The sequence below is a fragment of the Globicephala melas genome, chromosome 3, assembly GCF_963455315.2.
Source record: "Globicephala melas chromosome 3, mGloMel1.2, whole genome shotgun sequence".
Lineage (NCBI taxonomy): Eukaryota > Metazoa > Chordata > Mammalia > Artiodactyla > Delphinidae > Globicephala > Globicephala melas.
This window is the reverse complement of record NC_083316.1, coordinates 146,075,536-146,096,836: the sequence shown is the minus strand read 5'-3', so window position 1 is coordinate 146,096,836 and position 21,301 is coordinate 146,075,536. Positions and strand designations below refer to the sequence as shown.

General features: G+C 56.0%; 1 protein-coding gene across 1 annotated transcript in view; it reads right to left on the bottom strand.

Annotated features, from left to right (window-relative positions):
• The window catches only part of FGF18 (fibroblast growth factor 18), a 34,172-nt gene extending 12,871 nt beyond the window's left edge, over window positions 1-21,301 (bottom strand). The window contains exons 1-3 of the mRNA XM_030829888.2: window positions 21,189-21,301; window positions 20,978-21,014; window positions 6,409-6,589 (exon numbers count right to left, since the gene is read on the bottom strand). Of these exons, the coding sequence (XP_030685748.1) occupies window positions 6,409-6,589; window positions 20,978-21,014; window positions 21,189-21,220 (250 nt within the window). The 5' untranslated portion in view covers window positions 21,221-21,301. The remainder of the gene's footprint in view (window positions 1-6,408; window positions 6,590-20,977; window positions 21,015-21,188) is intronic.

The following is a 21,301-nucleotide window of genomic DNA, read 5'->3' as shown; positions in this document are numbered from 1 at the left end:
AGGTGAGCAGAGCAGGACAGACAACAGGCAGGTCAGCCATGGCAGAGAAAAAAGAAATGACTTTGATGGATGGATTGATTGACTGATTCCAGTGTGATTCCCTAGCTGGGCTTCCCTGTGGGCAATCCATAGCGTCACTTTAAAGGCTTTTGGTTTGAAGGGTAGGAAACGACAGGGAAAGACCAAGAGGCAGACAGAGAGCCAGACAGACACATACAAAGAGGGACACAGAAGACCCAGAGAAAGGGAACTGGAAAAAGCTAAGCAGGAGAATTGGTTTCTTTCCCCCCCAAGCCTCGGGGTTAAATCCCCAAGACCTGAGAGAGCAGTGGGGGAGCTGGGAGCCAGTGAGAGGCTGGGCAGAGCTGGCCGTACCCAGACCCTGCACGGGGTGGCCAGAAGCCGGCCAGCCGGCCGCTACAATCCCAGTGCTGACAAGGCTGCTGGCCACTCTCCAGGCATCATCCTGCGGCGAGGAAACGTCCTTGCCACAAAAGGCACTGGGAGGTCACACCAAACCATACTCCCTTCCTCCCCTCTGAAGGTGGACCAGGTCGAGGGGAGGGGAAGGGAAAGAAGTGGGGGTGGGGGGAAGGAGCCCTTTCTGGAGATGTTTCAGCATCGCTATCCTCACACACCCACACACACCCGCTGTGGCCTTTCCCCAAAGATGCCCATGGTTCCCCTTCTCCTAAAGTCCCCCAAGGAGGTTCGCAGGCCACGTGGGCGAGCTGGCAAGGAAGAGAGAAAGAATCAATAGGATCGATCGGGAGCTATATTTAATCCTAGCTGTATCTCTCATGTGGCCACTTGAGCTGCAGAGTCAGCGACGTGTGGGTGGCCACTCCTCACTGGGGACAGAAGTCGTGGAACATGAGCTCAGAGGGCAGGGGGTTCAGACAGAGATATTAATGCCCCTTCCCAGCTGGGAGCGCCCCTCGGGGAAGCTGGTCCTGTCGCTCACTGTATCCTTGTTGCAAGATGCAAGGCGGGCTGGAAGGAAGGATGGGGGAGGAGGACAGGAGAAGAGGAAGGGAGCACGGATTGCCCAGGTACCTACTGTGTGCTGGGCTCTGTGCCAGGCACTGGCCCCGCCCCGGGGAAGTGGTCCCATCTACACTCCCGGACGCACACATGGGTCAGCCATGTATTCACTGGCCCAAGCATGTACTGAACCGTTGTTTGTGGCTGGCTCTGTGCAGGGGATACGGCAGTGACCACAATAGACTGAAGCGGCCTAGCCTTAGAGTTTACACTATAACAGGAGACACAGAGAGCGAATAACTAAATACTTACCAGAACCTCAGGTAGCAATAAGTGCTAGGAAGAGAAACATACCCACGAGAGGACAGAGACAGGAATTCCCTGATAAGGGGACAACTGAACGGCGAGGGAGCAAAAGCCATGGGGACATCTGGGAGAAGGGCGTCCCCAGGCTGAGGACACAGCAAAGGCCCTTAGCTGGGGACATGCTTGGCGTGTTCCAAGGGCAGCAGGAAGCTCGCTGGGGCTGGAGCAGAGCGGGCAAGGACGGGGCAGTAGAGCCCAAGGTTAGTGTGCTAGTCAAGAGCCAGGCTACACCAGGCCTTCCTGCCGAGCCAGGGACTTGGACTGCATTCTAAATGAGCTGAGAGCCTTTGACTAACAGAGTGACACAGTCTCACGTTTTGGACTGTGGTACGGAGAAGGGACTACGGGCCGTCAGACTCAGAGAAGAGAGTCTCGGCTGTCTCAGCCACACCAGCCAGCCCAAAGGACCTGGCTCCTTGCTCCAGCACAGCCCTGCAGCAGGTACCAGGATGAGAGACATGGGGACCAGAGGGCACCCTCCCACTTCCAGCAAAAGCCCTGGAAGACCCCACATACTTTCCTAGGTGAGTCACGCAAGTCAGCCCCTGATCGTGCTTTGCGTGGCCCCGTAATTATTTTATTCATTTATCCAGTAACCTTTAAGGGGGGCCTGCTCTCAGGACATGTACTGGACATGCAGACAGGCAGAAAGGTCACTGCTTTCAAGGAGCTCACGTTCTCAGAGGGGCAAGGGTGAACGGGGGAGCTGCCTCGAGGGGCAGAGCCCATGCTGGGGCAGGCTGACTCCCTGTGACCCTGAGCAGTGGTGACACAGCTGGAATCACAGACTAATCCATGCCTAACTGGAACAAGCCCACACAGTACACACTCGGTGCCCTGCCCATGCCTTCCCACAATTGTGAGGAAACTCACTGATGCAGGGACGGGATGGAAAGTGCCCAAGGGGACACAGAGAGTGAGGGACCCAGGCTCTTCCTACTCAGAGTCAGCCCCTAGAAAGGAGAAGGGGCTCTCGCCTGGGAGCTCCTTGAGGGTTGGGCCTGGGTGGTCTCACTCACCGCTGTACCACCCAGTGAGGGAGGGATCCAGGTGTGAACTGAGAGACCGGACCGCACGCAACAGAAGGGTCGAGATACCCTTCCGCATCCAGCCTGAGACGGCAGCCAGAGCGTGGCCAGTCCGCCCTGCTGCTTGGAATCATGCTGAAGAAGCCTCTTCTAAACCGCAGCTGACATGCCAGGGCCCCACTAAGGGGAGGGAAGCAGTATCCCTTCTGGAAGCCGCACGAATCCGTTCTCGAGAGGGGAAACCTTCACCTGAGCCTATGACGGTACCCCCCTGCCGCCATACAACAGCACGGAGTTAAGGTGGTTATTATGAATATTCTTGCTTTAATAATCATATACTCTTTGAGAATAAGATATTCTCTCATTTCAATTACCCCATTTTACAAAAGAGTAAACAGGACCAGAAAGGCTAACACACACCTAAGGTCTCCAGCTCGTAAGTGGTGGAACTGAGATTCCAATTCCATTCGACTCCAGAGTCCACATGCCCACCCTCTCAAAAGACCACCTCCCTGGCTAACACAGCCCCTCCGGAGGCCTGCTTCGGGGACGTTCTGGGCACTGTCAGTCCTGGGAGGCTGGCCTACTGCAAAACCTTGGGTGTTCTGGCCTTTTTTTCTTAATCAGGTAGAGGAGCCCTTTTCTGCAAATGAAAATAGGCAGGAATATCCAACCACGTGGCTTATAAAAGCAGAGTTGCTCCCACACCACCATCCCTGGTGCTGGGGCCCCTCCCCCTCCCTGAGGGCTGGCTCAGCTGACCCCAGGTGCTCCTCGCTGAGACTCAAGTCCCACCACCCAGCAGCCCTGCTTCCTGTAGCCAGGGGGTGCTGACACCTCCACATCCCAGCTGAAGGGCATCAACCTTGGAGGCAGGTAGAATGGGGCCTTCTCATCCTTGCTTGGCAGGTGAAGAAACCAGGCCCAGAGCCAGACATGCTTGTCCCCCGCACTGGGGGCTGCTCAGCGACCGAGCTGCCACTGGAACCCAGGGGTCCTGCCTCCTGGCCCAGTGCTGTTTCTTCAAGGTGGCAACTACCTGCAGGCCAAAGGTGACCAGGACCAAGGGCAGGAAGGGGAGGGGCTGATGTAATAATCCCGGGTGGGCAGGGTGGCCCTCCCCCAGTTCCTGGCCTGCCAGGTGTCACACTACCTAAGCCTTTAGCCCCCTGGCCAGCATACCTCTCCCTCCAGAGCCGAACCTAAAGCTAAGAAAGTCCTGCATTCCTGGAACAGCCAACCTCAGGGCCCTCAGAGTGCTCCGGGAAAGCTTCAGGGAGCCATGGGGAGAAACTCTTGCAGAAGAGCCTGGTGTAGAAGCCTGGCTGACACCTATGCAGATCTCACCGAAGACTGCCCACTGCTGCAAAGTCGGCCAAGAGCTCCTGGGCAGGGCACCCAGACAAGGGTGGGCCTGCATCTTGCACCTACCTGCCTATGGGGTCTAGTGCCTCGGGACGCTGTCAAATCTGAGATTCTGAGTGTTGTACAGACTCAGATCTGAGACTCCGGGCGTTTCTGGGGATTCCAGATTCCAGGCATTTATAGGGATTGTTTATACTTGGTGTTTGCTGAAATTCCCAGACTGCATTCTAACTGTGTATGAAGGCAAGTCTCAGAAGACACCATTCTTTCAGCTGGATGGAGCCCTGAGAAGGAGGGAGCAGGTTCTCAGACCATCCTGGGCCCCCGGCCTGACTGAGGACTACTGGCTGCCCCTCCCCCACAGGCAGGGCAAGCCTCTAACACAGCCCCATCCTCCTGCCCGGCTTGGCCACATAAATCACCCTCCCAATAATATTTGTATTGATTATCTAGATTGGAAGCCTCAATTGGCTCCATTGTCTCACTTCCTCTCCCAGGGCTCGCAGATGGGATCCCTTCGCCTCATCTGCGTTTCTAATGCGACATTTAAATAGAGCAGCCTCAGCGGCCAGCAAGGCCCCTGGCTGCCCTGGGTGTTGGGGGATTGGAGGAATGATAAACATATTCCCTGACAGAGGATCATTAAATCTAGAGTTTGTGGAGCTGGAGGAGAAGCCAAGGCGGGCGAGTCCCTGGATACTCCAGGGGTGGTCCCCCAGCACCACCAGGGCGCTTGTTAGACATGCAGAGCTCAAGGCCCCAACCCAGACTCTCTGAATCAACATCAGCATTGTAATAAGAACCCTCAGTGATTCCGATGCACGTTAGTGTTTAAGAAGCACTGCTCTGGTACAGCCCTTGTAATGTACAGAGGGAAACTGAGGCTCAGAGAAGGCAAGGTTACACAGCAGGTGAGATTCCCCGAGTCTCCAGTCCAGGCAGAGGAAATGAGAGGACAAGTGGCTTCTGGAGGGAGGGGCCGGCCATTTCCGGCCTCCTCTCCCTCCCAAGCTCTTGACTCCTATCTCAGAGCCTGGACAGATGGTTCAGACCAGAGTCTGACCCCCCTGTACTCTCCCAGCCTGGAGGGGCCAGCCAGAGCTCCGGGGACTCCCCAGGAGGGCACCTCCCTCCCGCCCCAGCCAGCCAGCTGCCCCTTCCCTGGCAGCAACTGGACAGCAGATCCCAGGGAAAACCAGCACCTGGGTCTGCCCAGCACAGCCAGGCGTCCACGGAGGGGGGGCACAGAGAGATGAGGCCCCAGAGAGGCGGCCAGCAGAGGGCCTGGGAGAGGTGGGGAGGAGGGATGGAAAGCTGTGGTCGGAGAGAGGGAAGCAGGGAGAAAGACAGAGATGGTGAGGAGGGGGGAGCCAGAGAAATGGACAGAAACAGCCAGAAGGAAGGGAGAAGGACTCAGAGAGAGAGATGCCCAGATAAAAGGAGAAGCAGCCAGACTGAGAAAGGAAGAAGGGGGATGAGGGAGGGAGGGATGGAGGCAGTAAAGAGTGATGGGGCAGGAGAAGGGAGGGGAGGCAGCTGGCCTGGAGAAGCAGGAGCCCAGCGTGGCCCAGCCCTGCCCAGCCCGGCCTGGCCCAGCCCCCAGTGACGGTGCAGCTGCCACACTTGGGCCCTACCATGAGGTCAGTCCTGCCCCGGGGCTGAGGGAAAATAAATGGTGTCCAAGATAAAAGATCCAAGAAATTATTTGTCTTGTTGTCATGTCTTGACTGCAATGGGCAGGGGCTGGCGGGCAGACGGAGCATCATCTCGGAGAAACCCAGGCCGGCAGGCTCGGCCGCAGGCATGCACGTACTGTGGCCACCTACAGCCCCAGCTCCCCCCCACCCAAGGCTGGGGCCTGGGACACCTCCCAGAACCTGGGCCTGAGAAGGTAGGAAGCGATGGAGGTGTGGTCAGTATTTGCTCAGTGTCTGGTCCCTAAATCCCCTCCAGGCTCTGGGAGGGAGGAGTCCTGCCTGCTTCACTCACTGCTGAGGGTCTTTGTGGGTTGGGGGCTTAGGGAGGGAAGGGAGTCAGGGTTATTTCACTCCTCCCAGCCCCTCTGCAGAGGCAGCTTGGGGCAGGTGATGCTTCCTAAACACCCCAGAAGAGAGCTGGGCAGTTCCAGGGTCAAGGGCAGGTCATGGGGACCACGGCCCAAGGTGCTGTGAGTGCCCACGCCTCATCGGTGCACAAGCTCAAGCCCGCAGAGCACACACACACAGGCCTGTGCACATGCACACACTCTCACACACATATGCACGCATGCGCACACACACTCACGCCAGGCCAATTTCCACCACCACCACCAGCATCCAAAAAGCGTGCCCCAGAGGCTCCCACCCCTCCGAGCATCTGAACCTGGGGAAGCAATGCCGTGGGGAGCAGGTTGCCACGGATACCCAAGACGACTGGCATTTATGGGGCATTTACCAGCAAGAGCATGCTTTATTCATGTCTTCAGTTACTACTCCCAATAAGGCTCTCAGGGATGCACTACTGCAGCCCCATTTTATAGATGAGGAAACTGAGGCCCAGAAAGGCTCAGCGCCAGGTGCAAGATTACACAGCCAGGACACGGCAGAGCTGGGATTTGAACCTGAGGTCTCAGAGGCCGGGAAGAATGTGTACACGGTCGGGGGGGGGGGAGGGGGTTGACACTTACCATACTTGTCCCCGTCCTCGCCGCGGGCGCTGATCCTACGGCCCAGGACCTGAATGTGCTTCCCGCTGGTCCGGCTGTAGAGCTGGTACAGCCGCAGCTGCTTACGGCTCACATCGTCCCGAGCCCGCGTCTGGTTCTCCACGTGGATGCGGAAGTCCACGTTCTCCTCGGCCACCAGCACCTGAGCAGGGAAAGGGGAGATGGTGAGCTACTCTGGAAGTCCAGAGTCCCTGTGTGCAGGAACCACATTCACAACAAAGAGCCAGGGTCTCCTCTATGCCAGCTCTGGATCAGGCATCAGCACACGCTCATCATTGCCCTGTTACCACCCCCATTTCACAGATGAGGCAACTGAGGCTCAGAGAGATGAGCTAAGTTGCCCAAGGTGGCCCTGCCAGGAAGCAGCAAAGCTAAGAATCAGGTTTAGGTCTATTTGACAGCAAAGTTTGCTATCTTTCCACCACACCCCCAAATTAAAGCAAGAAGTATGGAGCGGAGTTTCCCATGTGACCTTGGGCCCATGGTTTGTTCCGCCTCAGGTTCTTCCCCAGTAAAACAGTGGAGCAGAGCCTCCAGCCTGACTACACCCCAGGGTGGTTGTTAGGATACAGTGAGCAAATGGGAAGAAAAGTACCAAAATCAATATGGAGATGGGAAATGGATGGGGGCATATAATTCCTGTTTAGGTCCTCAGCAGGGAAGGAAGGAGACCTGGCAAATTTCTTCCTGGGAACGAATGAACCAGAGCCCAATGTCATTTCTCCCCCTGGAGCTGATGCTGGGGGCGGTCTCCTCTCCACATCCCAAGTGTCCTCATGCTCGCCTTCACCACCAAGCATTTGACCACATCCCTAGCCCCTCGTGGAGAAGCCTTTGCTTAGCATCTCTCATCAAAATTCCCTGTATCCCTGGAGGTTTAGCTCACGTCCGACCACACTCTCCAGGAAGCCACCTCTGGCTACGCCAGCACGTATCTCTCCCGTCTCCTTTCCCTGAACACGGCCTCTCACGTAGACAATTTGCACCCACCTCCTCACCAGCCTCCTGCTTCTACTCTTTCCCCCGGTAGTCCATCTTCCACCAAACCCAATCACCTTGTGCAACCCTCCCCTCCAAACTCTCCAGGGCTTCCCATCGCATTTAGATAAATGTCCCCACCAGGGCCTCAGGGCCCTGCAAGATGAGCCCCCGGACTTCCCTGGTGGTGCAGTGGTTGAGAGTCCGCCTGCCGATGCAGGGGACACGGGTTCGTGCCCCGGTCCGGGAAGATCCCACATGCCACGGAGCCGCTGGGCCCGTGAGCCATGGCCGCTGAGCCTGCGCGTCTAGAGCCTGTGCTCCGCAATGGGAGAGGCCACAACAGTGAGAGGCCCGCGTACCACAAAAAAAAAAAAAAAAAAAAGATGAGCCCCCAACTGCTTTCCACCTTCATCTTTTACCACTCCCTCCCCACCAGTTACACTGGCTGTCTTATTAGGGCTCTGAGCATTCCAAACACAAAATACACACATGCCTCAGGGCCTTTGCACTTGCTCTTCCCTCTGCTTCAGTGCTCTTTCCCAGATTTTTGCACTCTGGCTCCTCTAATTCATTCTGCTCACATGTCACGTCCTGAGACAGGACTTCCTTGACTGCTTCTCTGAGGCAGCCCCCACTTCTGTCACTCCTCATCTCTCTACCATGCTTTGATTTTCTTTCTAGCATTGATCAACCTCACATAACATCTATTTATCTAGTTTTTGTCTGTCTCCCCCACTTGTTTTCTGCTATATCTCCAGCACACAGCATAGTAGGAACTCAAACATTTGTCAAACGTATGAATGAACAAGTGAACATTGAAAAGATGTGGAGTCTGTCATCCCATTCAGCATTGAATTAGGTTTTCCTACTCCCTGATAATTGTATGCCTGTCCCAGCCCATCTTAACCAGAAAGCTGAACAATTCTTGAAGTCCAGACAGCATTCTGCGTTTGTTCTAGGCACACTAGGCTTGCAGGACCCCGTTCCCACAAGAGCATGACCCCACTCAGCCCATGATGGGGCTCTTGGAATTGGGGCTGCCCAAGCATCTGTCTCAGCCCTCAGCTGTGAGCTCTCCAGGGTGGGGACCATGTTTTCCTCATTGCTACACCCCCATGCCCAGGCCAGGGTCTCTGTTCCCCCACTGACCTGCACATGTCCTCCAATCCCAGCCTGGGCTCCACAGACACTTCACCTGGACCACATTATTGAACTTTCACTATCATCCTCAGGGTGGAAACATTAGGCCACATTACAGATGAGGAAACGGAGGCTCCGAAGCTGAACCAACAAGGTCACAGAGCAGGCAATGGCAGAGTTAGCCCCAGGCCATGTGGCCCCAAAGTGTTGCTTTCAGCTCCACCTCAGTGGGCCCCGCCTGTCTCACCGGTACAGTGGTGAGCAGGATCCGGGTTCAAAATCCAGTCCTGAGCATACATCCAGAGAAGGCCATAATTCGAAGTGACACTTGCACCCCAGCATTCACTGCAGCACTATCTACAACAGCCAGGACATGGAAGCAACCTAAATGTCCATCGACAGAGGAATGAATAAAGAAGATGTGGTTCATATATACACAATGGACTATCACTCAGCCATAAAAAAGAATGAAATAATACCATTTGCAGCAACATGGATGGACCTGGAGACTGTCATACCGAGTGAAATAAGTCAGACAGAGAAAGACAAATATCATGTGATATCACTTATATGTGGAATCTAAAAAAACGGTACAGAGGAACTTGTTTACAAAAGATAAATAGAGTCACAGATATAGAAAACAAACTTATGGTTACCAGGGGGGAAAGGGGTGGGGGGATAAATTGGGAGACCAGGATTGACATATACACACCACTATATATAAAATAGATAACTAATAAGGACCTACTGTATAGCACAGGGAACTCAATACTCTGTAATGACCTATATGGGAAAAGAATCTAAAAAAGGGTGGATATATGTGTATGTATAAGTGATACACTTTGATGTACAGCAGAAATTAATGCAACATTGTAAATCAACTATACTCTTAAAAAACACAAAAAACCCCAGGGTTAGCCACTCCCTAGCTAAGGGTCCCCAGGCAACTTACTGAGAGTGGTGACAATGGCATCCACCTTGTGGGTTGCTGTGAATATTAAACATATAGTCTTAGAACAGTTGCCTGGTACAGATTTAAGCGCTCAGCAGACACAAATAACTGCTGAGAGGATACAAGGGAGCCCTTTAAGAGGCTCTTGGTGAAGCCCTGCTAACAGAAGCCTCCCCAGGACACAAGTGGATCACACGCTCATGTCCTTTGAGACGAGGAACTTCTGCCGCTCAGATTACGGTTTGGGAAGATGTTATTGCTTTTGATCATCCCGACAACCCTAGGACGTGGGAATGCTTATCACCCCCATTTAACAGATGTAGAAACTAAGGCTCAGGAAAGTTAAGTCAGTTGCTTTGAGCTGCACAGCCCGGTGGTGCAGGGCCTGGCCGCTGGTGCACCCAGAGTGCACACTCTTCACTTCCACTACCCTAAACGGCCAGCGCGTTCACAGCCCAATCTCACACCTGGGACTTGCCTCATTTCACATCCTAATGCTTAGGGAGGATAGAGCTCCAGTGCCCCCTGAGGCCCACACCTGGTGGGCACGTGTCCTGAAGAACCCCCGCCCGTGGCCCTCAACCTTCCTGGAAGGACTTTCCGAGGTGGCCTGGCCCTGTCCCCTCCCCCAAGGCCAGGCCTCCGGCCTCCCTCCCTGTCCTCCAGATCTCCTCCTGCTCACAGGAGACCTTATTGACCAGAGGTCAAACCAATCTCCTCACCCCAGGTCCCCTAGGGGAACTGCCCTGCCCCAGAAGCCAGCCTCCCATTAATGATTTTCTCCCTGGCCCACTGGACAGAGGCAGCATGGGTGACCCAGGGTCAGCAGGGGCTCTCCAGCGGCCCTTCCCCAGGATGCGGGGGAACAATCCATCTTGCCCAGCTTCCACAATTTAAGCCGTACTCTGTGGCCACATCAATCCCGAGGGCGGTAACGGGGCGGCATCGGACATGGAAACAGAGTCCGTCCTTTTGAAAAGGCAGGAAGACCCCTGGGCTTCCTGGGCAAGACCTCTGGGGGGCTCCAGGTCTTTGCACAGCCCCTCTGCCCGGATGACACCTGCCCTCAGGTACCTCCTCTGGAAGTATTTCCTGCCCTCCGGCCTCAGGCTGGCTTACAGCCTCTGGACACTACTGTAATGGCTTACTGTCCCCAGAGTCCAGTTTCCCTGGCTCATCCCTGAACCTCCAGCTCTGCCCCCAGAAGGCACCTGGCAAATGTCTGCTAAATCACTGTGGCTAGGATGAGGAAAACCTGGCAGCCAAAATCAGCCCCATCACTTACTACCCAGATGAGCAAGTGTCCCAGAGAGGGTTTTTAAAGCCATCAATTGCTAAGCTTTCCTCTGTTCCAGGCACTCTGCTAAGAAGCCCTCAAGACATGGTACCTCGTCAAATTCCTTAAGCACCCGTGGAGGTAGGCACCAGTTAGAGTCCATCTCACAGACTGGACCTCTGAGGCACCTCTCCGGGGCCACAGAGCTCCAGGGCCTGCCTGCAGAGCGCATGCAGAGCGGGGCCACTCAGGAACATCCTCTCGCTCCTCCTTTCCTGCTACTCGGCCTCGCCGCCCAAGAGGGGGCCTGTCTTCCAGGACTTCCTAGAACAGTCAGAGCTGCTCTCTAAACCCATTCAGGTGCATAATCATCAGGGGCACTGAAAAGCTGCAGTGTGACAAAAATCAAAATGCTGCGGCTCTCGCAAGGCGAGCAGGGCTAGCACAGACAGGGTGTCTCCTGGGGCAGAGCAAGGTGCCTTACCAAAGGCTCTCCTTCCCGCACCCCATACTCACGGATTATCTTTGAGGTCGAGATAGCTTTTCCCGCAGCAGGGTAGCCTACAGTGGGGTCCCCCTGCAGCCTGGCTGAGACCCCTGTTACCCCCCAGGGCGACCCACCCCTTCTCTGAGGGGCTTGTGCTCTGGTGGAAATATTCACTCCCCGATCCGGGAATTGCACAGGGGCTGCAACCCGAGATCCCAGCACGGACGCGGTGCTTAGTGGGACAGAGCCCGCCACCTTCCGCCTGCAGTCTCAGGCTCTAGTGCACGAGGTGAGGGGTTTTCCTGCTCCCAAATCTGCCTGGCTCCCCACTACCCATTGCACAGCGCCCACATGTAGTCCTTTACCATCCAGCCCCCGCCTAGCTTCCAAGCCTCCTCTCTTAGGCACCTCGGGGGGAAACTACCATGGGGTGAAAAGAGGTTGGGGTGAGCCCCACTCCAACCCCAGGGCCAGCTTACAGACGTCAACCCAGGTTCCCCCTCCCGCCAGGGAATCCGATAACCACAGTTGCTCCCTCTGACCGAAGGTTTCAACCTCACCCATCCACTCCTGGCTCTGAAGTCATGTCTGAAGCGGCTTCCTATTTCTTCCTGGGCTCGCCTCACACCAACATCTGCCACATCACACATCACCTAATACACACGTTACATCAGCACACCCACACCACACACGTTCAACAATAGCACTCACTGACCTCGGGTGTGACCTGGCTCCACCCCAAAATCACCAACTTACTTGATCTCTTTAACCCTCAGTTTTCTCATCAGCAGAATGAGATTGCTTACAATTATTTACCTCAGAAAAACATAAGTAAGGAGAGTCACCTTTTTTTTTCTTTTTTCTTATTTTCTAAACAGTCACTACTTATGGAGCATGTTCTCCATACTAAGAAGTACTTTAACTTATCTTACGTCATCCCCAGAGCAGCCCTATGAGTTGGTACGGTTATCATCCCCATTTTACAGATGAGGAAACTGAGGCTCAGAGAGGTTACATTGCTTGTCCAAAGGCACAAAATTGGTGCAAAAAAGAATCAAGGTTTGAATCCAGTCCAGCCTAGAACCTCCGCTCCCCGTCTCTTCACCCTCTCCTGCTCTATTCTCCTTTCTCTCTGTCACCCACCTCCTTTCTCCCATTCAGGAAAGCAAGTGGCTCCAGCCACAAGCCATATGTGGGGCAGGGACTGAGGTGGAGGATTAAACATGAAAGGACTGAGGCCTTGAGCTCACCCCCTACCCGAGAGAGAAGGAAGGGGTCAGACTGCCCCTCCCGCCCAGGTACCCATCCTCGAGGCCTCAGAGAATCCGCGCCCCTGTCTCCAGGCAGCCTGCCCAGAAAGGGAGGGTCTCCCTGGTCCCAGGAGAGGCAGCCCACAGACTTGCGGCCACATTCCACCGCTGCCTGCCTCCCCCTCCAGAAGCAGCACTGGGGCCAGCCATGCCAAGGGCTTTCGGAGCTTCTCCAAATTCTGGATTCAAACCTGAGACCTGCACCCCGTTCCAGGAGTGGCCCCTTGTAGAGTCAGCACCCCCTCCACCCTGAGATGCAGCTCCCAAACTCTTCCTCAAGAGGAAGCCTGGACTCAGGCCCAGGAGTTGATGCCAGTCATAGCGCTCCGGGGGTTATTATCGTCGTTGAGCATGAAACTAACGCCGGCTCCCACTTCGTGGGCGTTCGCTCAGTGCCAGGGTCCAAGCTAAGCACTTTCCAGGCACTGTCTCCTTGCTCCTCGCAGGATCTGGGCAGGTCAGAACGGTTACCATCCCCATGATAAAGGGAGACACAGAGAGGCTAAGGGATTTGCCTCAGTTGTAGAGAAACGGATGCAGCCAGGAACTGAACCCACCTCTGGCTCTGGAGTCCATCAATTTCCCCTCGCTGACACCCCTGGACAGAAAGCGGAGGAGGGAGGCTGGGCCCACCCCTGAACTGGAGCTTGGTTCACTCAGACTGATGTCTCCAGCCACCCTTTAGCCCCAGGTTTCTCCCCTCTCTCCTGTCACACTCCCCACATCCATCCCAGCCAGGACACAGTGATGATCCAAAGGGCCCTTCCCTACCCCCAACCTGTCCATTAAGCTCCTGGGGCTGTCAATGTATTGATTGGCAGGGCTGAGCCGCCAGCACGGGAGGGGGGTGCTGCCACCCAAGGCGCTGACCGGGAGCTCCTCTTCCCCATACATCAGCCTGCTCTGTACAGATTGTCAATATGGGTGCCGCGGCCCGTCAACCCTGCAGCCAGCCTGAGGCGGCGCGGCGGGAGGGACTCCTAAAGACCCATGCTCCCTTCTTTCCTCCTTTTCTCCTTCCTTCCAATCTCTCTCCCTTGAAGCCCCTGGGTGGGGAGAGGGGTCGTGCATGTCAAAGAGGTAATAAACAAGCCCTTTATTCTGGCATTCGATGCCCACCACGGCCTTTTATATCACCCCCATTCCTGAACTTGATGCGACAGCCATTCCAAACAGCTTGGAGTCCCCTGAGCAAGGTATTCCCTGCTCCGTGTAGAAATGGTCCATGTGCCTGCAAAGGCTTTTTCGCACACACACACACACACGCACGCACGCACACACGCACGCACGCACGCACACAGAGAGAGACACTCAAAGAGTCTTCTTCACCCAGCTCATTCCTATTTCAAGATTCAAATGGCGCACCTTCCCAGGCGAGATCCTCCTGCCCTGAGTCTGGTTTCAGGGCCCTTCGTCAGAACACCCTCTGCACCCTTGGGCCCCTGCCCCCTGCACAGATCCCTCAGATCTCTCTCAAATCCCTGCGGGCTGGGACAGGTCCTGAGCACCCCGTGCCCCACACCTGGTACAGGGTTGGGGGGCTCCATACAGATGCCCGGCCCTCAGAGAAGCTGTTCTCCCCACCCCTCCACTTGCTGACATTCATGCTGCATGCCAGGTCCGTGCCAGGTGCCACAGGGCCCGTGGGATGGGCCAGGCCTCCTTTGACTTCCAGGAACCAGGAGCTGGCAGACAAGCAGGCCTCTAGGCACCCCAAAGTCAAATGTATAACTGCAGCTCACATTGACTCAGCACTTATAATGAGCCATGTGCTGGGCCAAGTGCTTCCCCCAAGTGACCACAGTTCACCCGCTGTAGCAACCCCAGGAGGGAGGGTCCATCCTGATGCCTATATTAAAGATGAACCACAGAGAAGCCGAGAATTCACTCAGTCATGCAGCTACCAAGTGGCCGAGGTGGGGTATGACCCAGGTGGGTTGTGTCCAGAGCCTGAGCCCCTCTACATCCCTGTGAGCCCCAGCAGAGAACGCACTGGGTCACAGAGCAATGACAAAGGGCTAAGAGGTTCCAAGGCAGAGGTGGGATGGGGAGCTGCCAAAGCACCTGCCATCTCTTCACAGGGATCACGGAGGAAAAAAGCTGAAGCCTTAGATGTCTTCTTCATCCCGCTCAAACCCCAGTCCGGGGCCAGCCATGTTTGCTGGTTGTTAATGAGGAGCAGCGCCATAATTGAATGCCTACTGCATACCAGGTCCGAGACATGGTTTCAATTAATCCTCCCCACAGGCCCTAGGAATGGTATTAGTATTCCTATTTCTCAACTGACGAGGAGGTAGAGACTCAGAGAGGTTAAGGATCTTTCCCACGGGCACACAGCCTGTGAGTGGTGCAATGAGGATAAAATTCAGACCTAAATCCAAGACCTATGGTCAGACTAGAGGGGGCCTGATGTCACCGATGCAAGCAGCACAGCCTTCCTAGCGTTCTTCAGCATGCTGCAGCATGTTAACACACACACAGGGCATACAATTGATCGAGCAATTACTATTACTCAATTACTTACTGAGGGTCAGCCGCAGCGCTAGCTACTCTGTGTGCATTATCCTATTCAGTCCTCACCATAACCCTTGAGAAGTAGGTACCTTTCGTTACCCCATTATACGGATGGGGAAAACCAAGGTGCAGAGGGTGGAAGGTTAAGAAATTTGCTGAACAGTTGCTCAGCAGCACAGATAGGATTCAAACCAAGGTCTTTCCCATGCCAAAGCCCACACATTCAAGCAACACAGAAGCCGCCTAGATCACTTCACTGATACCCAGGTGGAGAAACTAAGGCACACAATGAGCCAGCGACAGAGCCAGGACTCCATCCCAGGCATCCTGAGAGTCCTTCCGCCCTGTGGCCTATGGGGGGCTTGTCTTTGGCCCCATCCTGGGCACAGCAGCATTTTAAATGGGCCTGAGGCCTTATGCGGTTTAGATGTCGGAACAAACAAAACCTAGTCATCTTCCAGGCCCTACCAGCAAGACTGACTAAAGCCCGAGGGGCCCGCTTACGCACTGATGTTCCAGAACAAATCCCTACTGTCAGACCCAAGGTGCCAACAGCGGGCCTCAGCCCTTCCGGAGGCCCAGTGGCTCTCCTCCAGCCTGGGCCACACTGACAGGGCCCTTGGCGTTGCCCTTCCCTAAGTGCTCAGACATGGGTCCTTGTGAGTAGGGGGGAGACCCAACCCAGCACAAAATATGGGGCACACAGATGTTCATCAGACGATCCCGGCCCTCAGAAGGGAAACAACACCTTCCCTCTCCCCAGTCACCAGGAGGTGGCAGTGCCATGGACGAGGGGAGCTTAATCCACTGACAGAGGGGTGGAAACAAGGGAGTCCTCCCAGAACAAGAGACGCAGGGACTAGGTCTTGAAAGGCAGACAAGATTTCAGAGCCCTGGGTCCTGCACTCTCCCCTGCTCCACACCCTTAGTAAGTAGGAGCTGTTTTGTTGGTTGTTTTCTTCCCATTTTATGCGTGCATAAGCTGAGACCCAGGGAGGTTAAGTAACTTGTCCAGGGTCACACAGCAAAGACAAGGCAGAGCGACTCTTTGAACCAGCCTGGCAGATTCCAGAGCCTTTAAAGCGCTGTTTAATAAGCCTGGGTCCTAGAGTGGGCAAGCTAGAGTTGAATCCCACTCTGCCTCTCTCGCCTGCTGTGCAAACAAAGGCAGATTACTTTATGTCTCTGAGCCTCACTTTCTTCATCTGTAGAATTCCCTAATTCCAGGCTGGTTGTGAGGCACAGCCTAGATGCTGTGAGAAAGCGTCAGCCACGGAACGAGCCCACAATACCCGGCGGCATCTACCAGTATAGTTGTTACCCTGGTGGGCCTACACCCTGATTTCCCACACCAACAACTTCCCTGCTCCAGGACGAGGTCAGAACCAAAAGATCCTACCGAGGACAGAAAATCTTCTTCCTGTCCCCAGCCATCTCCCTTTGGGGGTCCAATGTGCCCTCCCAGCCACCCAGGGCTACGAGGAGGCAACGCTGTGGCCCTGACACGCTGCCCAGAGCCTGCTGGACACTGGCTGCACCAACCACAAGAAATGTTCCAAATCCACCTCCTTGCCTCAGAGCAGGTGACACTCCTGGGCTGCAGGAAGGCTGGCAGGGTGCCCCCATCTCCCTCCATGCTGGGAAAGAAGCTGGAAGGAGACTGCTGAATCCCCCAGGCCCTGCTACCCCCCCAAAAACCAAACCCACCTCTGGCTCTGAAACCCTTTTAGATCAGAACATTCCAGGAAGATCAGGGCTTGCAGACACCAAGTCAGATGCCCTCCACCACAGAGACGCCCACCTGGCCTCTGATCATCCCCTGATAAGGGATCCTATCAGGGGGATCCAACCGGATCTCTCACTAAGGGCCCCTAGCATGCCTCTTGAGACTCCATTTCCCTATCAGTATCCCTTCTGAACAACTGCAGTGTTTCTGAAAAAGTCTGCCTGGTGTGCTGGAAGGGATACAAGGTCTCGATTTCACAGTCTTGGGTCTTAGCCATGGCCTTGAAAAATCCTCTCCCCGCCCTGTGCCTCAGTTTCTCCATCTGTGAGGTAGGAATATGATAATATTCCTCCTACTCCAGTGTCCCTTGTAGAATGGTAGAAAGGATGAAAGGAACTTCCTGATGCAAGAGCCACTTGGAAATTCATACAAGTAGCACCTTCTCACCAAACGCAGGTCACTTCTCCCCAGCCTTGGTTTCCCCCCTCCCGCCCCACCCCCTCCCCTGCCCCCACCCCCATCAGGCTGGAGGATGCTCTCTACCTCTCAACACTTCACAGCGTGGGACAGGAGGGGTGGGGTTGAAGGAACTCCTGTTTATCTGGCACTCTCCCTCTCTAGACTGGGAGCTCCTTGAGGCCAGGAACGGATTAGTCATGTTCCAGGGACAGCAAGAAGCAGGCTCCCAGCGAGTATTTGATGAGCAGATTAAACGTACAATCCAATAGGACAGCGCCCCACCCTCTTCGAGTCCCAGAGGACTCTGTCTCTGGCTTCCCCATCCTAGCAAGCTCGAAGAGAGGTTCTACACCCCACTGAAGAGGCCAGGCATGGGGGTGGTTAGCCTTAGAGAAGGCATGGAAGGAAACTTCCAAACTTGAGCAAGTGCGGGGAGAGAGGAAGCAGCGCTGTGGGAGGGAGGGACCGAGGGGCCAGTGGAAGGCCCCCCTGCCCTGGCCCGCCTCACGCCCGGCCTGTCTGGGGAAGGCCAGGACCTAGCCGAGCCTGGCGGCAGGAACAATGTCAGGCAGGTGCCGGCCGAGCTGCGTGAAAGGCCCAGCCCGGTGTCATTGTCAGCGCTCAGCCAAGTGCAGAAAAGCAATTTACTGGTCACGCCGCTTGCTCCCCTTGGAAATTTTTAAAATTCTTCCGATTTGAGCTATCCACGGTGTCCCAAGTCGTGTGGAGAAGGGATTTTATTAAATTCCCAGCTTCCCGCTCCCAGGGTTGCTGGCAGGGGAGGGCGGGGCTCACCACATTGTCGGGGGGTGAGGGGGGGGCAGTGCGGGCAGTGTCTGGCATTGCCTGTGTTCACAGAGATGTGGCTGGGGGCAAGGGGCCCATTTGGGGTTTGGTGGCTGATGATGGATGGAAAGAGAGGAGGAGCCCAGAAACTCTGTTGCTAGGACTGGACCAGTTCCCCAAAACATGGAGGCGGGGGAAGGAAGGGCATAGGTGTATAGAGTTCCCAGCAGAGCAACGTGCTCCTGGGGGATGAGAATTCGCAAAACCTCTTCCACGCCTATCATATACCATTCATCCTCGGGGCCACCCATGTCACAAATGATGAAGCTAAGTCTCGCAGAGGTCTACATATAGGGAAAGATGGAGCTGGGGTTCAGGTGCAGTCCACAGGATGGCAAAGCCCTGAGCCCTTCCCACGGTGCAGGGAGCCTCCCCTGGGCCCTGCTCACCAAGGGTGCTCTCATTACCACCCTCCAAATGCACCCTGTCCAGGAAGCAGCTGCTCTCCCGGTGTCGGCCCATCACCTCAGTGGGGAGCAGACTCCAGACTCCCGCAACTAGCACAAGGGTCCCACCTCTCATCTTTACCTCTAACTAACACTCCACCTTGTCCCTCGAGCATAAAGGAGGATGTGAGCCTGCCAACTTTGTCTATAACTCCCTAGGGTAGTGTTGCTTTATCTTTCAGCAATCATGGGTACTTTCAAAAATCTGTGGGGAGCTGAGAACCGTCTCCCATACGCTGCGTATATGGGCACCGTTTTGCACAGTGTTTCAGGGACCACCCCTCCCCCATAATCCCATCCTTAGATATCCTAAGGGTACATGGATCATGGGTTAAAAACATCAGTCAGTCCTAAGGCAGTTTGCAACGGGAAAGGCTGCAAAGGAAGGGGGAGGTGGGGCAGGGGGGAGAGGAGGCTCCCTCACCTGCTTGAAGGCGTAACCCCAATGGACCTAACCCAGACGGCCCACCCAGCTTTCCCCTCCCCGCCCCTCCCTGCCACAGGCTGGCTCTAGCTCTGGCCAGGACTTGGAGGTGGGATGCAGAGTCCAGGTTCCCTCCCTCACATTCCCCCCCACCCAGAACACAAAGACCACACAGCAGCCCCTCCTGGGCCCCACTTCAAGGACCAAGAGGCAGCAGGCAATAAGAGGCCTGGGCCACAAAGTCTGAAACCGTCTCTCTACTTTATGCCCATTTCATCGTCCCCGGCCCCAGGCTCAGCGCTCAGGAAAAGAGCTGTCCCCCAGGTCAGACAGGCAGTCCCCCGGGGTGACCCTGGGGCCTGCCCTCTGCTTGGGGACTCAGGTGCAAACCAAGCAGGCTACGCCTGGCACTGGCCTCTCTCTCTGACACCAGCCATTCCCCACCCTGCCCCCTGCAACCACACAGGGTCACATCTGCTTTGGCAAACGGCCAGCCTTAAGTTACTGACTCCAGTTGTATTGATTCAAGGAGTCACCAGGGACCCCAGCCTGGCCAACAGAAGGAAAGAACCCATCAGTCTGTCCATCCATCCTTCCAGCCCCCAGTCCCAACTAGTTGCCCTCACCTCAATGTCCATCCCGATGGTAACAGCTCTCTCTTAGGAGTGGGAGGGGAGATAAGCAGTCCCACCACCACCGCAGCCGCCCTCCGCAAGAGACCCGTGAGTCTCAACAGCGCTCAGCACACACACCTGGGAGAACCCCCACTTTGCCTGCTCGGTGCTCTCCCTGGGCACCTCGGGAATCCAGAAAGCTAAGGCCCAAGCATCCTCTGGAACACTGTGAGGACACCTGCCTTCAACCCAGAGGGGGAAGGGGCTCTTTTGGCCCATAATCTCTTTGGGCCCCAGCCCAGCTCCTCCTAGGGCGCCTCCGTCAGAGCACTAGGTGGCGGAGGGCTAGGGCAGCTGGTACTTCCTATTCCCTTTCCCTTTGCGCCCCCCCTCCAAGCTGAGGCAGCCTGGTCTGGTTCTAATCGGGGCTGAAGTCAGCTCCCTCAGTCCCTCTTCTCTTTCCCTCCCCCCGCCCCCCAACCCTTTTCCTTCATTTCCACGGCTTTGGAAGCCCCAGTGTTCCAACTGTCTGCGTGCCAAGACCTTCCCGAGTCTGAAAGCTGCTGAAGTAACAGATCAGATTTTAGCAAGTGCTTTCCAGGCTGAGCGCCAAGCCCTCTTCTGATTCAGGAGAGCGAGCGAGCGGGGAGCTAGGCGGGGAACCAGCTGAGGGCTGCACTACCTTGGGCAAGGGTGTGCGTTGCGGAGCGCGGCCCGTTCCGGAGCCGCCTCGCAGGCAGTGGTCCCTCGGCCCAGGCGCCCCGCTCTGCTCGCTCTCACCCCAGTCTCCCCTCCTAGCACAACATCTCTCTCTCTCCCTCTCTGTCTTTCTCTCAATGCTGCAAACGCCTTTGAAACCACAGAGTAATTTACAACTGAAGCTTTCTCCCTGGACTCCAAATCCACTCGGTTGAAAGGAGCCTTTTTGTTTGGAAGAGCGAACGGAGATGTTAAGGGACGGTTGGCAGAGAAAATCCCTACGTCCTGACTCCTCACCGGCTACGGGCCGGGCGGGGAAGCGGGGTGGGGGGGAAGGGGGGGGCTTGGAGCCGGGCACATTGTAGCGGCTGAGGCCGCCGGCTCAGAGCATCTTCTCCCAGCCGAAGCCGACAGGGGCCGTGGCAGCCCGCGCCAGCCTGAGTCCCGCAACAGAGCCCCTTGCCCTTGGCCGGTCCCCCGCCCGCGCTGGGCGCATTTGGAGCCACCCTTCCGCGCCCTGGGAACAGGTGCACTGGGCTCGGCGCCCAGGAGGGGTGGGGCACAGGGAGGGGGCGCGGCCCGGGGGAGGGGGGGTAGACACGTACCGGGAGACAGGGGCTGGTGGGGGGGGAGGTCAGAGTCAGAAGCCCACGTACCTGTACCTGGAAGCACAGCAGCAGGAAGTGTAAACACCTGCGGGAGAGAGAGATGGAGAGGCAGTCAGTTGGACTGGAGGGAGGGAACCCGCGTATAGACAGACAGATACGCAGTCGGAAAGTCAGAAGAACGGCCGGGCGGGTAGACAGAGCCACAGGCACACGGACAGACGTCCAGGCAGGGTGGGCAGCCCCGCACGCGGGCGCTTACAGGCAAGTGCAGGCGGAGGGCGCTGAATACATCGCTGGGCGGGGGGGGAGGCGGCGGCTCCTAGCCCAGCCTGCACATGTCCCCTTCGCGCGGCCGGGACCGGGCGCCTCCGC